General features: G+C 41.8%; 1 protein-coding gene and 2 non-coding genes across 14 annotated transcripts in view; all 3 read left to right on the top strand.

The window, feature by feature from the left end:
* The window catches only part of CHD8 (chromodomain helicase DNA binding protein 8), a 61,343-nt gene extending 43,273 nt beyond the window's left edge, over positions 1 to 18,070 (top strand). For 4 of the 12 annotated variants that reach the window (XM_043554281.1, XM_043554288.1, XM_043554282.1 and 1 more), the window contains exons 15-38: positions 995 to 1,138; positions 1,370 to 1,625; positions 2,211 to 2,421; positions 2,671 to 2,866; positions 3,343 to 3,510; positions 3,708 to 3,887; positions 4,029 to 4,139; positions 4,477 to 4,673; positions 4,874 to 5,073; positions 5,178 to 5,334; positions 5,425 to 5,514; positions 5,784 to 5,887; positions 7,540 to 7,669; positions 8,770 to 8,845; positions 9,313 to 9,367; positions 9,536 to 9,743; positions 10,908 to 11,116; positions 11,208 to 11,927; positions 12,163 to 12,314; positions 12,598 to 12,900; positions 13,711 to 13,824; positions 14,016 to 14,195; positions 14,594 to 14,710; positions 17,091 to 18,070. In XM_043554281.1, the coding sequence (XP_043410216.1) occupies positions 995 to 1,138; positions 1,370 to 1,625; positions 2,211 to 2,421; positions 2,671 to 2,866; positions 3,343 to 3,510; positions 3,708 to 3,887; positions 4,029 to 4,139; positions 4,477 to 4,673; positions 4,874 to 5,073; positions 5,178 to 5,334; positions 5,425 to 5,514; positions 5,784 to 5,887; positions 7,540 to 7,669; positions 8,770 to 8,845; positions 9,313 to 9,367; positions 9,536 to 9,743; positions 10,908 to 11,116; positions 11,208 to 11,927; positions 12,163 to 12,314; positions 12,598 to 12,900; positions 13,711 to 13,824; positions 14,016 to 14,195; positions 14,594 to 14,710; positions 17,091 to 17,657 (4,845 nt within the window). In that variant the 3' untranslated portion in view covers positions 17,658 to 18,070. Of the gene's footprint in view, positions 1 to 994; positions 1,139 to 1,369; positions 1,626 to 2,210; positions 2,422 to 2,670; positions 2,867 to 3,342; positions 3,511 to 3,707; positions 3,888 to 4,028; positions 4,140 to 4,476; positions 4,674 to 4,873; positions 5,074 to 5,153; positions 5,335 to 5,424; positions 5,515 to 5,783; positions 5,888 to 7,539; positions 7,670 to 8,769; positions 8,846 to 9,312; positions 9,368 to 9,535; positions 9,744 to 10,907; positions 11,117 to 11,207; positions 11,928 to 12,162; positions 12,315 to 12,597; positions 12,901 to 13,710; positions 13,825 to 14,015; positions 14,196 to 14,593; positions 14,711 to 17,090 lie in introns of all 12 variants that reach the window. The other 8 variants (XM_043554279.1, XM_043554286.1, XM_043554280.1 and 5 more) reach the window with 3 other exon arrangements.
* Positions 8,121 to 8,230, top strand: LOC122469865. The gene has a single exon (XR_006293745.1). It is a non-coding gene; the product is annotated as a small nucleolar RNA U6-53/MBII-28 (small nucleolar RNA).
* On the top strand, positions 13,425 to 13,510 carry LOC122469866. Its single transcript, XR_006293746.1, has one exon. It is a non-coding gene; the product is annotated as a small nucleolar RNA U6-53/MBII-28 (small nucleolar RNA).

The following is an 18,070-nucleotide window of genomic DNA, read 5'->3' as shown; positions in this document are numbered from 1 at the left end:
CATTGACTCATGGGCAAAAACACCTGAAATTAAAATAACCCTAATTCTCTGTGGAATTAATGTAACTTTAATTACCAGAGAAGAAAAAAGAATCCCAATCCTGGTATTGGGTGGTGGGTATGACCTATGGGAGTGGACACCTGAAAGTCTTGTAAGAGTCCTGTATATTTTAGAATTGGAAGGTAATTGTATGTTAGTGGTTTTTAACCAGGTGGAGAGGTGGGATACTGTATTAGTTACCTCGTACTGCATAACAAATACCCTAAACGTTAGTGGCTAACAACTATTATTTTTTATGATTTTCTAGCCCAGCAACTTGGGCTGTGTTCGGCTAGACCATTACTTTGGTGATCTTGCCTGTAGTCAGTAATGTGGCTGCAGCTGGCAATTGGTGGGCTCTTGGGTCATCTTCTGTATGACCTGTTATCCTTCAGTAGGCCAGACGTTGCTTCTTTACATGGTAGAGTCAGGGCAGTGTCCAGAGAGGGCAAAGGCAGAAGTTGCAAGGCCTTTGAGTTATAGGCTCTGAAACTCACACAATATCACTTCTGCTACATTCTCTTTGTCAGAGCAAGCCACAAGGCAAGCCCAGATTCAAGGGGTGAACCTTGATAGGAGGAACTACAAAGAATTAATGGCCATATTTAATCCAGCACAGGTACATTCCCTAGAGGGGGACATATTAGGATATCTGTGGGGATTTGAGCGTGGAAAGGCATATGTAATTGAAAAAATAAATATTTTGAATATTTCTTTGCTCATAATCATGTTTAAGTTAATTCTTGTTAAATATCAAGGTGTTTTTTTTTTTTTAATGTTTTATGTTTATCAAAAGAGGGAGCAAGAGTGAAAGAAAAGTTAAGATAGTAATCTGGTCCATTCCCATAATTATACAGATAAAGAAATTAACGCTTAAGTTATATACTTGATAGAAAACCCCAGATGTCCTTTGTGTTTTTGAGTCTTATCATTTTTTTGTTTTCTCCATTTCTAGGAACACAAAGTGTTACTCACAGGAACACCATTGCAAAATACCGTGGAGGAACTGTTTAGCTTGCTTCATTTCTTGGAACCTTCACAGTTTCCTTCAGAATCAGAGTTCCTCAAGGACTTTGGGGATCTCAAGACAGAGGAACAGGTAGGAAATGTATCTGGACAAAAAAGGTAAAGTGTGTAGTAGGCACGCATGTACTGTCATAGGCCGTGAGGGTCTTTTTGAACTTACAACCTCGTGCCTGCATCATTTGTGGCATTGTGCAAAATCTACATTTCTCATAGTGGAAAACTCATGTTTTTTTCATGTTTCCAAGTAACGTAAGCATGTTTGTCCTCATAGTTTTTATTTCTTTTCTCTCTGTATTGGGCACAGGTTCAAAAGCTACAGGCCATTCTCAAGCCAATGATGCTGAGAAGACTCAAGGAGGATGTTGAAAAAAACCTGGCACCCAAACAGGAAACTATTATTGAAGTAGAGCTGACCAACATCCAGAAGAAATACTACCGGGCTATTTTGGAGAAGAATTTCTCCTTCCTTTCCAAAGGGGCAGGTCACACTAACATGCCTAATCTACTCAATACAATGATGGAGTTGCGCAAATGCTGCAACCACCCATATCTCATCAATGGTGAGAGAGCTCCTGGAGAATACTGCATTCCTCTGTCGCCTGTGTTTCCTTTCTAACGATACTCCTCAGGAACTGTGGATATGTTGACTGACTCGGCCTAAGTTGGGGAGGGAGAGGGGTTCTTTTAAAGCAACTCTTATGTGAAATGTCTTTCGCTAGTTCTTCCCCCTTCATCCTGCATAATCTTAAATTATATGCAATTTGCTGTTTAGAATTTCATGAACAAGAACTCAAGTAGTCATTCTGTCCTTTGGAGAAATGTCCTCACTGGTACTCCATTTTGCAGTTTCTGATTTGGGTGCCAGTGGGATGGTAATAGTTGTTATCATGTACTGTCCTAGTTCTAGTCCACATATTTATGTATATTTTACCCAATTACAATCTTAAGTCCTGATTGATTTGTAGTATTTTGTATGACACAGTCGAAGATTATTTAGGATGTTTTGGGTGCTGAAATTCTCTGTGAGAAAAATGTTTATCTCAAGTCAGATGACTTTTCTTGGCTTCCTTATCTCAGTTAAGTAAACTACAGCCTTAGCATGTTTCTCTGGATCTCACCATCAAGTTTGATTTTTCTTTTGGCAGGTGCAGAAGAAAAAATCCTGACAGAATTTCGAGAAGCTTGCCATATTATACCTCATGACTTCCACTTGCAGGCCATGGTTCGTTCAGCTGGCAAATTGGTTCTTATTGACAAGTTGCTTCCAAAACTTAAAGCTGGTGGCCATAAGGTTCTGATCTTCTCCCAGATGGTACGCTGTCTAGATATCCTAGAGGATTATCTAATTCAGAGGAGGTGAGAAAAGAGTCATACCTTGCCTTGTGTTTAGTGTAGCTTCGTAAAGCTGCAGAGAGTAGGAGGGTCTGGGTTTAATAAAGTCGGCTAGGACTGGGATAAAAGAAGTATTTAAGATTCCTACTCTCAACTCTCTGATAAGGTTTGGGTCAACTAGAGATACAGAGATACTGATATTGATCCTACTCTGCTTTTTTGGTCTCTTTTTTCTGCTTACCAATTAAATTTTTTTCTGTGATGGTCGCACAGGTACCTATATGAGCGTATTGATGGGAGAGTCAGAGGTAACCTTCGACAGGCAGCTATTGACCGCTTCAGCAAGCCTGACTCAGACCGTTTTGTCTTTTTGCTATGCACCCGGGCTGGTGGACTTGGTATTAATCTCACAGCTGCTGATACCTGCATCATCTTTGATTCAGACTGGAATCCACAAAATGACCTGCAGGTAGAGGAAATCATTGTCTTAGGGACGAACCACCTAATGTAAGAGGTTTTTCAACAGGATCAAGATCTCATAGAAAGACTTTCTTTCAAAGAGTATGGCATGGTTTATTTGGTTTAAAGGTGGCAGTCTCCATCAGCAAACCGTCAGTAAATGTTTTGGGCTTTGCAGATCATACGGTCTCTGTTGTAACTACTTAGCTCTGCTCTTGTAGCACAAAAACGGCCATAGACAACATGGAAATGAATGGGTGGGTTTGCGTTTCAGTAAAACTTTATTAACAGAAACAGGTGGCTGGGTAAACTATAGCTTGCTGACTCCTGTTGTGTTTGGTGGGGCAGTCATTTCATCTTGAAATTGACTTTTTTGGTTTTGAGTTGATCTCATGGCTGCATTATAGATGTGAATTGGTATTTTGAATTCTTCCCACCCCAATTTTATGTTATCTTTGCCCTTTCTTTCCATTTCTTTTTAACCAGGCGCAGGCACGATGTCATCGAATTGGGCAGAGCAAAGCTGTGAAGGTGTACCGTCTCATCACTCGTAATTCTTATGAAAGAGAGATGTTTGATAAGGCTAGCCTTAAGTTGGGATTGGATAAAGCTGTGCTTCAGTCCATGAGTGGTCGGGATGGCAACATTACTGGAGTGAGTCCTCTTAGTCTGTGGATACATTTGTAGCAGGTGATAGCAATAGAGGGAGGCAAAGGTATTTTTGCACAGGAATCTGACCACCATGTTTGATTTCTCAATTCTTATTTCTTAAAATGTAATAAACTAAATTACTATGATATGGTTAGGTAATGCTCTTAGTAGTTTTTTCATCTTACTGTTGGGTTTTGCAGATCCAGCAGTTCTCCAAGAAAGAGATTGAAGATCTCTTAAGAAAAGGAGCATATGCAGCCATAATGGAAGAAGATGATGAGGGCTCCAAGTTTTGTGAAGAAGACATTGACCAGATCTTGTTAAGACGAACCACAACCATCACCATTGAGTCTGAAGGAAAGGGTTCTACCTTTGCCAAGGTATGTTCTGTCTGTGCCAAATGCTAGAGAAGCAGAGGTAGAGACAGGAATTTCTGGAATTTAAATATATTTTTTAAATATAGTTACTGGTTTCACTTGCTCAAAAAAGTGTTGTGGTCAACTTTGTTCCTTCCTCACTAGGCAAGCTTTGTTGCTTCTGAAAATAGAACTGATATTTCTCTGGATGACCCCAACTTTTGGCAAAAGTGGGCCAAAAAGGCTGACCTGGACATGGATCTACTGAACAGCAAGGTAAGCTTCCTTTTCTTTACGGAAGCAGTGTTTCAGGAGCCTTTGTAGCTGCTCCGATTCTTTGATGCTGGCCTTCGTTTATGATGGTGTATTGTATATAAGAGCCATTGTAAAAACTTTCTGCATATGAGGCCCCAGAAAACTACTTAGATATCTACCACTTACTTTTGCTTCCTGAGTCCCTATAGATTATTTTGCATGTCCTAAAAAAAAAAATCTCTTTTTGAGTATCTACAGATGTTATATCCTAGGCTATTTCAATCCATAATTGTCTTAATTCCTTTCCCACAATCCTATCTTGAACAGAGTTACTCTTCTGCTTCTGTTCTCTGTATAGAATAACTTGGTGATTGACACACCTAGAGTACGAAAACAGACCCGGCACTTCAGCACCCTGAAAGATGATGACCTAGTGGAATTCTCTGATTTGGAAAGTGAAGATGATGAGCGGCCACGCTCTCGCCGACACGACCGTCATCATACCTATGGGCGCACTGACTGTTTTCGGGTGGAAAAGCATCTCTTGGTATATGGGTAAGAACCCGTCTTGCCATTAGAGGTAGTGGATTTTAATCCTGCTAGACACTCGGTTTGCCTTTCAGATTGGAAGCTCTGACCAAAGAGGGGATAATGGGAAAAACTTTTTCCTGTTAAGATATTTTCCCCAGATCTTTTTCTCTCCCATCTTTTGGAAGTCCCCAGGAAAATATTAACACAATTTTCTGTTTTTCTAGTTGGGGACGGTGGCGAGATATCTTGTCTCATGGACGCTTCAAGCGACGTATGACTGAACGAGATGTGGAGACAATTTGCCGGGCCATCCTTGTTTACTGTCTTCTACATTATCGTGGGGATGAAAATATCAAAGGCTTCATTTGGGACTTGATTAGCCCTGCTGAAAATGGCAAGACAAAAGAATTGCAGAATCATTCAGGTAATTATCAACTCTTTACTGTTTATCTTTCTATAGATCACCTAATCCTTTTCAGGTCCAAGGGTTTTTCTCAATCCAAGTCTTTAATGTCTCCCCTTTCCCAGGTCTGTCTATCCCTGTGCCACGTGGACGCAAGGGGAAAAAAGTAAAATCACAAAGCACTTTTGATATCCATAAGGCAGATTGGATCCGGAAATATAATCCTGATACCCTGTTCCAGGATGAGAGTTATAAGAAGCATTTGAAACATCAGTGTAACAAGTAAGGATGGAAATTAACAAAGACTAAAGCATTTTCCACCCCAAAGTTTCTGTGTTATTACTGACCCGGCTCTTCTTCCCTCACTTGTAGGGTGCTATTGCGGGTACGGATGCTCTATTATCTAAGGCAGGAGGTTATTGGAGACCAGGCAGAGAAGGTGTTAGGGGGTGCCATTGCCAGGTAAAGTTATGGTACATTTTTCTTTATGCCTTGCCTTATACCAGAAAAGATTGGTTTATTTATTTCATTCTGTGCTGTCTTTGGGATAACTGATAATTAAGAAAGTATGTCACTTCTTTAATCTTACGCTTGATATCAGTGGAAGGAAATAGGTAGATCCGTGAGCATTTAAGTTAATGGATAAAAGAAGATACCTATAATAATCTTCCCAAGGATTGTTATTTAATTCTCTGCATTGCTGTGTTGACTCTGCTGTCTTCTACCTTTAGTGAGATTGACATATGGTTCCCAGTAGTGGATCAGCTGGAGGTTCCAACAACATGGTGGGACAGTGAGGCTGACAAGTCCTTGCTCATTGGAGTCTTTAAGCATGGTAGGTACCTTTTTTTAGTCTGTTTATTTCCTTTTGTAGACTTACGTCCACAGATGGAACATGTAGCGTAAAATGCTTATGACCAGTACCTGAGTTATCTGATTGGTTTTCAATAAAATTAAGTTTGAATAAGAAATTAGTTCTTAAATATCCAGAGCAAAGCATTTCGTTCCTATAAATAGATGTTCAGAAAGACCAGATGGGGGGCGCCTGGGTGGCGCAGTCGGTTGGGCGTCCGACTTCAGCCAGGTCGCGATCTCGCGGTCCGTGAGTTCGAGCCCCGCGTCGGACTCTGGGCTGATGGCTCAGAGCCTGGAGCCTGTTTCCGATTCTGTGTCTCCCTCTCTCTCTGCCCCTCCCCCGTTCGTGCTCTGTCTCTCTCTGTCCCAAAAATGGATAAACGTTGAAAAAAAAAAAAATTAAAAAAAAAAAAAAAAAAAAGAAAGACCAGATGGATAGTTAAATCCCAAGGTAGGGAGTCTCCCATCTGTTCCCTAATCAGTGTTATCAATTTGTATGTTGTGGTATCTTAGTTAAGCTTCCACAGTTCAGGGGAGGTAATATATGCCCACTCCTACTAATAATAAACACGTTTAATTTGTATGAAAGTGTTCTACTTATGTAACATCCTATTTGTCTAAATGTTCAACAGTCACTCTGATGAAGGTGTGAGCTACAGTGAAACAAAATGGAGTACAAAAAGGAAGAGTACTCCCTTTTCAGTCTTGCCTAATAACAAATCCTAGGTATTAAAAGCAGTGAGTGCTAACTTCCAGCCCAGTGACTTAGTGAATTAGAATATCAGTTTTGTTTTTGTTTTTTTTTTTTTTTTTTTTAACTATTCTGGGGTCACCTGGGTGGCTCCAGAGGTTAAGCATCAGGCCCTTGGTTTCGGCTCAGATCATCATCTCATGGTTCGTGAGTTCAAGTCCTGCGTTGGGCTCTGTGATGACAGTGCAAAGCCTGCTTGGGATTCTCTCCTCTCTCTCTCCCTCCCTCCTTCCCTCCCTCCGCCCCTTACCCTCTCCTGTGCTCTTGCTCTCTCTCTCAAAATAAGTAAACCTATAAGAAATTGAAAATGTTTTTCTGTTTATTTCTTTAACATAAAAGTAATGGCACTTAATCAACATGTTTTTGAGATGTTTTAAGGGATCAGAAAAACTGAACACTTTCTAATCGTAGATTTACTTGTGAGACAAAGAGGTTTAGATGAGTCCAAACATCCTGAAATATATTCATGGACTCATTCATTCATTCTCTGTTCATCAGACATTCAGTGCCTGTTTGTTTACAGGTGTTTCTTGTCCTTCATTCAAAAATGTGTGACCTAGCCGTAAATTATTTTACTTTTTCAGTTTCCCCATGTATGTAGTAAGAATAATAATAGAAAAACTACCAGTTAAATGGCTATGTAAACTTTTCACCATTCTTTATAAATTCTGATTAAGTTCTTATCTTTTATAACTAGCGATAAAACTCTTTGTGACTCTAAGTTGCTATAGAAATATTAAATATAGTAATATAACCCAGGAGCTGTCCAAGTTAGTATTTTCTATTATGAGCAAAGTAGCTCAGATAGTTCAATTATTTCAGCACCCTTTAGGCAAAATTAATCTCTTATTTTCTTCAGCTTAAGACCCTTTTTCTTCTAGGCTATGAGAAATACAATACTATGAGGGCAGATCCAGCCTTATGCTTCCTGGAAAAGGCTGGTCGACCAGATGACAAAGCCATTGCAGCAGAACATCGAGTATTGGATAATTTCTCTGACATAGTAGAAGGGTAAGCACTGGTGTTTAATTGTCTTGAAGTTCTGAATCTACCCCATGAAGCCTATTAGTTGCTTATGCTAAGAGACAACATAACTGTAGCCTTGACTGAACCCATTAGTATCCTTAATGATGGTTATACTCATTAATGATAAATTCTTAACAAAGAGTGGGATTAGCAGAAAGCACTCCATAAACTAGGCTAAAACCACACATTGCCAAAAGATGCCACTAAGGGTGAAAATTAACGTTACTCTTAAACGGCTTATTTGACGTTCTGTTCAGTTTTCTTGCAGCACTTTTCTGTGTAGCCACAGCTGACAGGACAACTGATTCTCTTGAAAGATAATAGCCATGCAACTCTCCTACACCACTTATATGGTTAGCGCCTCAGGAGATTTTACCCCTGGTTTATCATCTCTCAGTGGTAGCTGACACATATAGGCATAGATTCTGGATACGTGCCTCGATGATGAATTGCCATGCTAATACTGAGTCACCAGGTGGGGCAGTGTTGCCCTGGTTTGGGTGCCAGTGAGTTTAACAAAACTTCTCACATGGAGACCTGAGGGGCATGTTCAGTAGTTGGCTTAGTTCATGAATACCCATTCCATGTACTCTTCTGCAATTGAGAGATTTCTCTGATGATCACAACCTTAGTTTCTTTAGTGCAGAACACTCAAAGGAAATTGGGTCAGTTATTCATTGCAAATCATGTATTATGTCACCCTTCCACTCAGTAGAGCAAAGTAAAACAAGCAAACATGGACTATTCAAATGTAATAATTAAAGTAAATAGGAAGGATGGGAAGAATGGGTAAAGAATAAAAAAGGCTATCAAGAGAAAGGAAATATGCTGGTTAAAGTGTTTTGTTTCAGATGTGAGCAATTTAGAATGACACTTTGTCAGTTTCTCCCCGTTCTTTGTCCTGTTCGGTGTTGTACCTAACTTTCTCAGATCTTAGCACCTGGCTGCCATTCCTTTAAGCATGAAAGAAAAGACTGCTTCATGCTAGATTATACATTTGGCTAGGTCTTCATCCTAAATTGCCCGTAGTGAAGGAAGATACATTCTTGTGTTGTTTTTTTTTTCATGCTTTTGAATAATTTTAGGGTTGACTTTGATAAGGATTGTGAAGATCCTGAATATAAACCACTCCAGGGTCCCCCAAAGGACCAAGATGATGAGGTGAGGAATTCTCCTTTGAGTCTAGCTTTTCTCTATTACTAAATAGTTAAGTATTCTCCCATTCCCTGGATCCTGAAGTGTATTGATTAATTTATAATACAAAATGGAAAGTAACTACCATTTGAGAATATAAAGTAGTAATGGAAAGGATTGTGATACCAACTGGGGGAGACCAGGGATGGCTTTGTGTAGGAGGTGGGACCAAGCTGGATATTGAAGTATATTATGTGACTGCAAAATTCCTGAGTCCCTAATTTTTAAGCCATTAACAGCAACTGATTTTTCAGGTTTTACTTTCTTATCCCTTTAGTTGGTTGCTTCCATTTCTTTGTGAGGGGTCATTAGAAATTTTTCTTGATCCCTTTGGTGCCATAGAAGGACTCACATAAGAAAGTGATTTCAGAGTGCCAACTTCCCCCCCTTTCCCTCCCCCCCCTCCATCCTGTGGGGTGGATCTCCTTCTCTAGGGTGATCCCTTGATGATGATGGATGAGGAGATCTCAGTGATTGATGGAGATGAAGGTAAACTTCTAGGTCAACTAGTACAATTTTGTGTGGGGTGGTGGGTTGGGGAATTATTAACTGAATTCTGTCCTATCCTGGGATTTCTAAGAGCTTTGCTTTTGGGTGGCTTGATTATCTCTACTGTCCTTCCTATACTTCCTGTTCATTCTTCTTTGCTTCCCACAGCCCAGGTGACCCAGCAGCCAGGCCATCTATTCTGGCCTCCAGGCTCTGCTCTGACAGCTAGGCTTCGGCGCCTAGTAACAGCTTATCAGCGCAGCTACAAGAGAGAACAGATGAAGATAGAGGCTGCAGAACGAGGGGACCGGAGACGACGGCGTTGTGAGGCAGCCTTCAAGCTAAAAGAAATCGCGCGGCGGGAAAAACAGCAACGGTAGTGTGGCTGGGAATTTGGGCTGAGTTGTAGGCTTGCCTTCAGCTATGGGTCTTACTGAATTTTTTTTTTTAATGTTTATTTATTTATTTATTTTTATTTTTATTTTTAAAAAAAATTTTTTTTTTCAACGTTTATTTATTTTTGGGACAGAGAGAGACAGAGCATGAACGGGGAAGGGCAGAGAGAGAGGGAGATACAGAATCAGAAACAGGCTCCAGGCTCTGAGCCATCAGCCCAGAGCCCGACGCGGGGCTCGAACTCACAGACCGCAAGATCGTGACCTGGCTGAAGTCGGACGCTTAACCGACTGCGCCACCCAGGCGCCCCATGTTTATTTATTTTTGAGACAGGGAGAGACAGAGCATGAATGGGGGAGGGGAAGAGAGAGAGGGAGACACAGAATCCAAAGCAGACTCCAGGCTCCGAGCTGTCAGCACAGAGCCTGACGTGGGGCTCAAACTCACAAACTGTGAGATCATGACCTGAACTGAAGTCAGACGCTCAACTGACTGAGCCACCCAGGCGCCCCAGCTATGGGTCTTATTGAAAAACATCTTAAGAAGGATTTATTTGGAATTCCCTAGAGGGACCACTTATTTTTCCCTTTAACTTTTATTCCTCTATGCCGGAAACTTTGGTTGTGTGCCTAACCACAACTCCTAAGGAGGTCTTTTATGTGACCGTTCTCATTTATTTGCCCACATCATTTTTTCCCTTAGTTTGCTATTCTTAAATTCTTATATGTTATAGAGTACCTCTTAACTCCCTCTTCTGCTGTCTTCTGGGTCCCCCCCTTTTTTTGTCCCTACTTTCAATTTTTGTTTATTCAGATATCCTAAGCCACATTAAGAAATAACCAGTTTCCCTGTGTTTTGGTTTTTTTTTTAAGTTTTATTTATTTTGAGAGAGAGAATGAGAGCGGTGGTGGTGGGCGGGGGGGAGGGGGGTGGAGAGAGAGAGAGAGAGAGAGAGAGAGAGAGAGAGAGAATCCCAAGCAGGCTCCCACACTGTCAGTGCAGAGCCCATTGTGGGGCTCGAACTCACAAAGCGCGATCATGACCTGAGCCGAAATCAAGAGTTGGATGCTTAACCTACTGAGCCACCCAGGCACCCCTCTCTGTGTTTTTCTGATCACTATTGCCTGATTCCTCTTCCCTTTAGATGGACAAGGCGTGAACAAACTGATTTCTATCGGGTGGTGTCTACCTTTGGTGTGGAATATGACCCTGATACCATGCAGTTCCATTGGGATCGCTTCCGTACTTTTGCCCGTCTGGACAAAAAAACAGACGAAAGCCTTACCAAGTACTTCCATGGCTTTGTGGCCATGTGTCGCCAAGTGTGTCGCCTTCCCCCAGCAGCTGGAGATGGTAAGCAAGACTGGAGACTCTTGGGTGAGTGGGGATGGAGGGCAACAGAGCCAAGTCGCTTCATTTCTCCGTCTGCCCCTATCTCTTGCAGAGCCCCCGGACCCTAATCTGTTCATTGAGCCCATCACGGAGGAGAGGGCCTCACGGACTCTTTACCGTATTGAGTTGCTTCGGCGCTTACGGGAACAAGTTTTATGCCATCCCCTTCTGGAAGATCGGCTGGCATTATGTCAGCCCCCAGGTCCTGAATTGCCCAAATGGTGGGAGCCTGTTCGGCATGATGGGGAGCTTCTGCGAGGGGCAGCCCGACATGGGGTGAGCCAAACAGACTGCAACATCATGCAGGACCCAGACTTTTCTTTTCTGGCTGCCCGTATGAATTATATGCAGAACCATCAGGCAGGAGCACCAGCTCCACCCCTGTCACGCTGCTCTACTCCACTGCTCCACCAGCAGTATACCTCGCGCACTGCCTCACCACTGCCCCTGCGCCCAGATGCTCCTGTTGAAAAACCACCCGAGGAGACAGCCGCCCAGGTCCCCAGTCTGGAGAGTCTGACTTTAAAGCTAGAGCATGAGGTGGTGGCCAGGAGCCGACCAACCCCACAAGACTATGAGATGCGAGTAGCCCCCTCTGATACTACCCCTCTGGTTTCCCGGAATGTTCCACCAGTCAAACTGGAGGATGAGGATGATTCAGACTCTGAGCTGGACTTGAGCAAGCTGTCACCATCATCCTCTTCTTCCTCATCCTCATCCAGCTCCAGCTCCAGCACTGATGAGAGTGAGGACGAGAAGGAAGAAAAGCTAAGTGAGTGCATGTGACAGGCTGTTGGCCCTTTTCCCCATTTCCCACCTCTCCACCCCACTCACCTCACTCTTCCCCTTCTTTTCTACATGCATCCTCTGGGAGAGATTTGGATTTTGATTTGATAGAATACCAAAAGAGATCTGTTACTCTCTGGGCTTTTATTTAAAGCCCATATAATTCCATTTCTATATAACTTCATTCTTCCATCTCTGCTCACATTCTGTATGGTCTCTAGCTGCTGACCAGTCCCGCTCAAAGCTCTATGATGAAGAGAGTCTCTTGTCCCTCACTATGTCCCAAGATGGATTCCCAAATGAAGATGGAGAACAAATGACCCCTGAGCTTCTGCTGCTACAAGAAAGACAAAGAGCCTCTGAGTGGCCCAAGGTAATAGCGTCATTCCTCAACACATAGTGTGGAAATATAATGTAACAGAAGCAGGGAACAAGGAACAGATGGTTCTCGTTTTCTTTAATTGTATTTTGCGCTACGCGGTTTTTTTCATGAAACTCTTCCCAGTTGACTTAGTGATCTGATACTATTACCTCCCTCCTCCTACCTTGTGATTTTTACCCATTCTGACAATGGTGGCAGTATTGTTTGTCACAGAATCACATAGCTGGTTCTCCGGCCCTAAAAACCAGTATTGATTTCTTTTCCCCCCATTCAGGATCGTGTCCTTATAAACCGTATTGACCTCGTCTGCCAGGCTGTACTCTCAGGGAAGTGGCCTTCTAGCCGCCGGAGCCAGGAAATGGTAACAGGAGGAATTTTGGGGCCAGGCAACCACTTGCTAGATAGTCCCTCCTTGACTCCAGGAGAATATGGTGACTCTCCAGTCCCCACACCACGAAGCAGCAGCGCGGCTTCCATGGCAGAGGAGGAAGTGTCTGCAGTCACCACAGCAGCAGCTCAGTTCACAAAACTTCGCAGAGGCATGGATGAAAAGGAGTTTACGGTTCAGATCAAAGATGTAAGCTTAGCATTTAGGCACTGGGAAGTGGGGAATGAGGCTGAAGTTTTACTAACTACTTCACTAACATGATACTAAACTCATTTGGTTAGCTAACTTTAAAAATGAGAGGGTATAAAAATTAGAGCTCACACAGCTCCATTGAGGAGAAGTCATTGCAGTAAAGGAAGGGATCTTGACTTCTATCTCCGGGGGACTAGATTAAAAGAAACAATATTTTTGAAAGAAATTTAATTGATACAAGGTTCTCTTGGGAGGCTTGTTTCTAGATCCTAGAAACCTAGTTTTTAAAAATTGAATTCAAGTTGTAGGAAAGCTGTTAAAATGACACGGAAGTATTTATGGGCCTTATTAAGTCAAAAATAAGAAGTCATTCCTACTGAAATTAAATCAGTGTTACTTACTTTACAAATGGGAAGTTTAATTTCCTGATCCTCTTCCCTATTGAAACCCTATTAGTTGCTCATTAAGTACTCAACAAGAAAAATTTCTTAAAGTATGTGTTAGGAATTATCAGGATTTTGCTCCTGTGATGATTTGCCATGCTAATATTGAGACACCAGGTAGGGGGTGTTGTTGAAATCCTTCTCTTACTTCTTTTCTGAGGGGTACTAGGTCAAGAAACAAAATCTGTCTAAGGGAAAAGTATATAGGTTTTATCGTATTTCTGATTTCTACCTTTTAGTCAGATGGCCTTCTTTCTCATCCTTGAGCCAGAGGATGACCCTTACCCCAAGATCCCCAAAGCTTAATGGTTACTTTAAAAACATGTGCCATATGACATTTTGGGTGGATGGGTTGTCTTCTTAGGAGGAAGGATTGAAGTTAACATTCCAGAAGCACAAGTTGATGGCTAATGGAGTAATGGGAGATGGACATCCTCTGTTTCATAAGAAGAAGGGAAACAGAAAGAAGCTAGTCGAGGTGAGTGATAGAAAAAGTCTTTAATGTGATGATTAGATTTTTTTTTTATTCCTACTAATTGATGAAGGCAGTTGGGATTAAGGGACTAGAAGATACTAGAATTATTTTATGGCTACCATTGGCTCTACTCCCCCTCCCTCCCTGCCCCAAAGAAGAGTATGTGCTCATGGGGGTGGATTCTGGGTTTGCAGCTGGAGGTGGAGTGCATGGAAGAGCCTAATCACCTTGATGTGGACCTGGAGACCCGGATCCCTGTCATCAATAAGGTGGATGGTACTTTGCTGGTGGGTGAGGATGCCCCTCGCCGGGCTGAACTGGAGATGTGGTTACAGGGTCATCCAGAGTTCGCTGTTGATCCCCGATTTCTAGCGGTGAGTGGCAGTTCCATCCAGCAAGATTTAAAGTCATTCCCTTGGTATTTAAGCTGTGTGAGAGGGAGGAAGCATGCCGTATTATGTTATCATTTCTGTATCTGCCAAATCAGAATAATAATACCCCGTCTTCCCAACTCACAGAGTTATAAGGATCAAAATAAAATAAGTTAAAGCACTTACTAAACTAAATACTAGGCAGTTACTTACTGTTGAACTATTATCTGATCACCTGATTTTGGGGGGAGAGATCAGCTTAATGGCAGTTTCCCACCAGGACTAATCCTTTACTTAGCCATGCAATAAGCATGTATTGTCAAACTAGACACTAGTACCTTAATAATTACTCCAGAGAAGATTTTTATTCCTCTAGGATGACTGATCCTTTTCTATTTCAGTATATGGAGGATCGCAGAAAACAGAAGTGGCAGAGATGTAAAAAAAATAATAAGGCGGAATTGAACTGTTTGGGAGTGGAACCTGTCCAGACAGCTAACTCTAGGAATGGGAAAAAGGTGAGTGAGACTGAGGCGTTACCACTCTGTTCCCACACTAGATGTGACTGGAGAAATTATTTGATGTTATGTTACTTACCTTTTTAACAGTGTATGAAAAAAATTTATCTTCAATCCACCAATCAGAAAACCAGAGTAATTTTATTGGTATTAATACAGTCCTTTAGCATTGTCATCTCTACAAGAGCATAAAGTTCTAAAAAGTAACTAGCACGTCAAGCATATTAAAACACAAGAATTAGTAAGATGTGTTGGAACATTCAAGGCCTTCTGCTCTTCTACTGATTGACTAGGGAGTTTTGGCAAATCTTTAACCTTTCAGTTTGCACATCCTGAAAAGTTGAGGGTATTGGAGCAGATAATCTCTTAAAAGTTTTAGGATCCTGTTTATTTATTTATTAAAAAAAAATTTTTTTTTTTAAATGTTTATTTATTTTTGAGACAGAGAGAGACAGAGCATGAACGGGGGAGGGTCAGAGAGAGGGAGACACAGAATCTGAAACAGGCTCCAGGCTCTGAGCTGTCAGCACAGAGCCTGACGCGGGGCTCGAACTCACAGATTGTGAGATCATGACCTGAGCCGAAGTCAGCCGCTTAACCGACTGAGCCACCCAGGCGCCCCAGGATCCTGTTTATTTTAGAAGGGACTTGGGGGCTACTAAAGAAAATAGTCATAGCGGTTCCCAACATGGAGGAGTTTGAGAATCACTGATAATAACGCCAGTAATGGAAAAAGGAAAGGAAAACATGTTTTATGGTTTAAAACAACATTGGTTATTCCATTATTTTCAAATGTACTTATGCTTTTACTACCCCAGTTATAGGCCTTTTGGTAGATTAAGTGCTGATAATCCTTTCTACCAAAATATAACTGTAAAAGTTTCTCTTTGCTATGTTAGCCTTACTTTGGGCAGTAATTATATTTTTTAAACATACTAAATCATGGTTTGGGAAGCACTTAAAGTGATAACTACTTGTGTATACTCCCTTTATCTAATCATCCCCTCTTTCATGTACATCTTTACATATATATGTAATATGTATATAAAAATACAATGTATCTTTTAGCAAAGTCAGTTTCCAAATAAACATTATCTTTTGCATTTAACAAATTGAGATCAGTATTTTGCACATTATAGTAATTTGTGAGGGGCATTTATGAAGCTTATTTTTTTTTTTATTGATAAAAGTGGTTTCATATAAGGATTGTTGGCCATAAAAGAATAGTTTAATTTTTCCTCTTATCCTCAGTGGGACCAAAAGTGTGATAATAAGCACAGTGGTTGATATGTGAGACTGATGGCTGAAGGCTGGATCCTTCTCTGTCTTGAATTTCACATTACAGAGCAGCTTCATAAAAAAGGCTTTTCCCCAGTATTACCTATTTTTACCTCAAGTATTTTGTTATTTCTTTATAGTCAGTTGAAACAAAAGATCCTAGGGAGTCACAGAAAATCATAATATGACTAGTACAGAATTTTTGATGTAGACAGAATTGATCTTATATCTAGCACTGCATTATTACTTGTAACTGTGGGAGTTTAGGTGCTATTATAGTTATATTTTAAAAGTCTATACAAATACGGAGTATTGAGAGGTTTGTCTCTCCAAATCAGAAAGGTGTATTCCTGTGTCACGTGTTAGATTGGTAAATAGAGTGCAGAGATATAGGCACCAACTGTCTGAGTTTAATTCTAGGTTACCCAGTATTGTACTTAGGTCTAGCAAAGCAGAGGCAGTAGTTCCAGCTTTGGTATACTTAATTAAAATTGACAGTCAGAACATCTAGAAGAAGTGGCTTAAAATTCAGCAGATAGGTTCTTTTTATCAGTGTGAACAAAACTTAAATTTCACAAGGAGCTACCCACAGTCTTTTTGTTGTTCTAAACATCCAGGAGTCTTAACCTGACCTGTCTTTAGTTTACCACACTCTGATATTCTAATGAGTGATAATTTTGTGAATACCAATATAGTCGTTCTGCACTTCACATGATAAATTTCATGTGAACAACCTGCCATCAGTAAAGTATACTGTGCAAATACTGATTCACTCATTGGCTTACTCAGGCCCCTTTAATTTCTTAAAGGTAAGAAATGGGCGGATGGACTGAAGATACAATGTAGTCACGGAAAAAAGAAAACTCTGGTTCACATGAGTATCAGTATCGATTCCTTGATGTTAGCTTGGGCGTCGCAGTGCTTCCAGCAGCTACATCCAGCATTTCCTCCTCCTTATTACCATCAAGCTTTATCTGAATGTGCTTGTTTTGCTGCTCCTAAAGATAGAGTCAGTGAAAAAGAATTTGCAAGCTGGGGCTCTGTTGGCTTCTATTTTGCTTTTTGACTTTCTTGTTTACCATCTTCTTTTCCTTTCTCCTAGGGTCACCATGCTGAAACTGTGTTCAACCGGGTTTTGCCAGGGCCTATTGCACCAGACAGCAGCAAGAAGCGGGCCCGTAGGATGCGACCAGACCTTTCTAAGATGATGGCCCTGATGCAGGGTGGAGGCACTGGGTCCCTGTCTCTGCATAATACCTTCCAACACAGCAGTAGTGGCCTGCAGTCTGTGTCATCTCTGGGTCACAGCAGTGCCGCTTCTGCATCTTTGCCTTTTATGCCGTTTGTGATGGGTGGTGCAGCATCATCCCCTCATGTAGACTCCAGCACCATGCTTCATCACCACCACCACCACCCCCACCCCCACCATCACCACCATCACCATCCAGGCCTGAGAGCCACTGGCTTCCCTTCTTCACCAGCCACTACCACCTCTGGTACTGCCTTGAGGTTGCCACCACTGCAGCCTGAGGAAGACGAGGACGATGAGGATGAAGATGATGATGATGATTTATCTCAGGGCTATGATAGCTCAGAAAGGGACTTCTCACTCATTGATGATCCTATGATGCCAGCCAACTCAGACTCGAGCGAAGATGCTGATGACTGAAGCCCCGGCATGGTCCCCATTGCTTGGGTGGCTGCTGTTATTTTCAATTACTCTGGCCCTTGGACTATGGAAAAGTGGGAGGGGCAGGGGAGATGTGGGGAAACCCAGGACTCCAGGAGGTGAAAAGGAAAAAGAAAACTTGTACCTGATTGCTTCCAAAATTGAGAGGATTGGGTGGGCAGGGGGAACTCCTAAAAAAATACATGACCACTTCCTCATTTCTGGGGAAGGAAAGGAGACTAGAGCAGCTGATGTGCTCACCCCTCCCTAAACCCCTCCATTAACCACAGACTATGTAGCGCTGGCCCTAGCCTCTGGCAGAGCCTGTTCCTGGCCGAACTGTGGATACAGCTGGAGGGTCAGGAACTGTTACCTTCCTTCCCCTTGGCATTAATAAATTTAAGTTAATCCTT

This window comes from Prionailurus bengalensis, chromosome B3 (assembly GCF_016509475.1).
Source record: "Prionailurus bengalensis isolate Pbe53 chromosome B3, Fcat_Pben_1.1_paternal_pri, whole genome shotgun sequence".
NCBI classification, from domain to species: Eukaryota; Metazoa; Chordata; class Mammalia; order Carnivora; family Felidae; genus Prionailurus; species Prionailurus bengalensis.
Note: the sequence above shows the minus strand (reverse complement) of the source record. Positions and strands in the feature narration are given on the sequence as shown.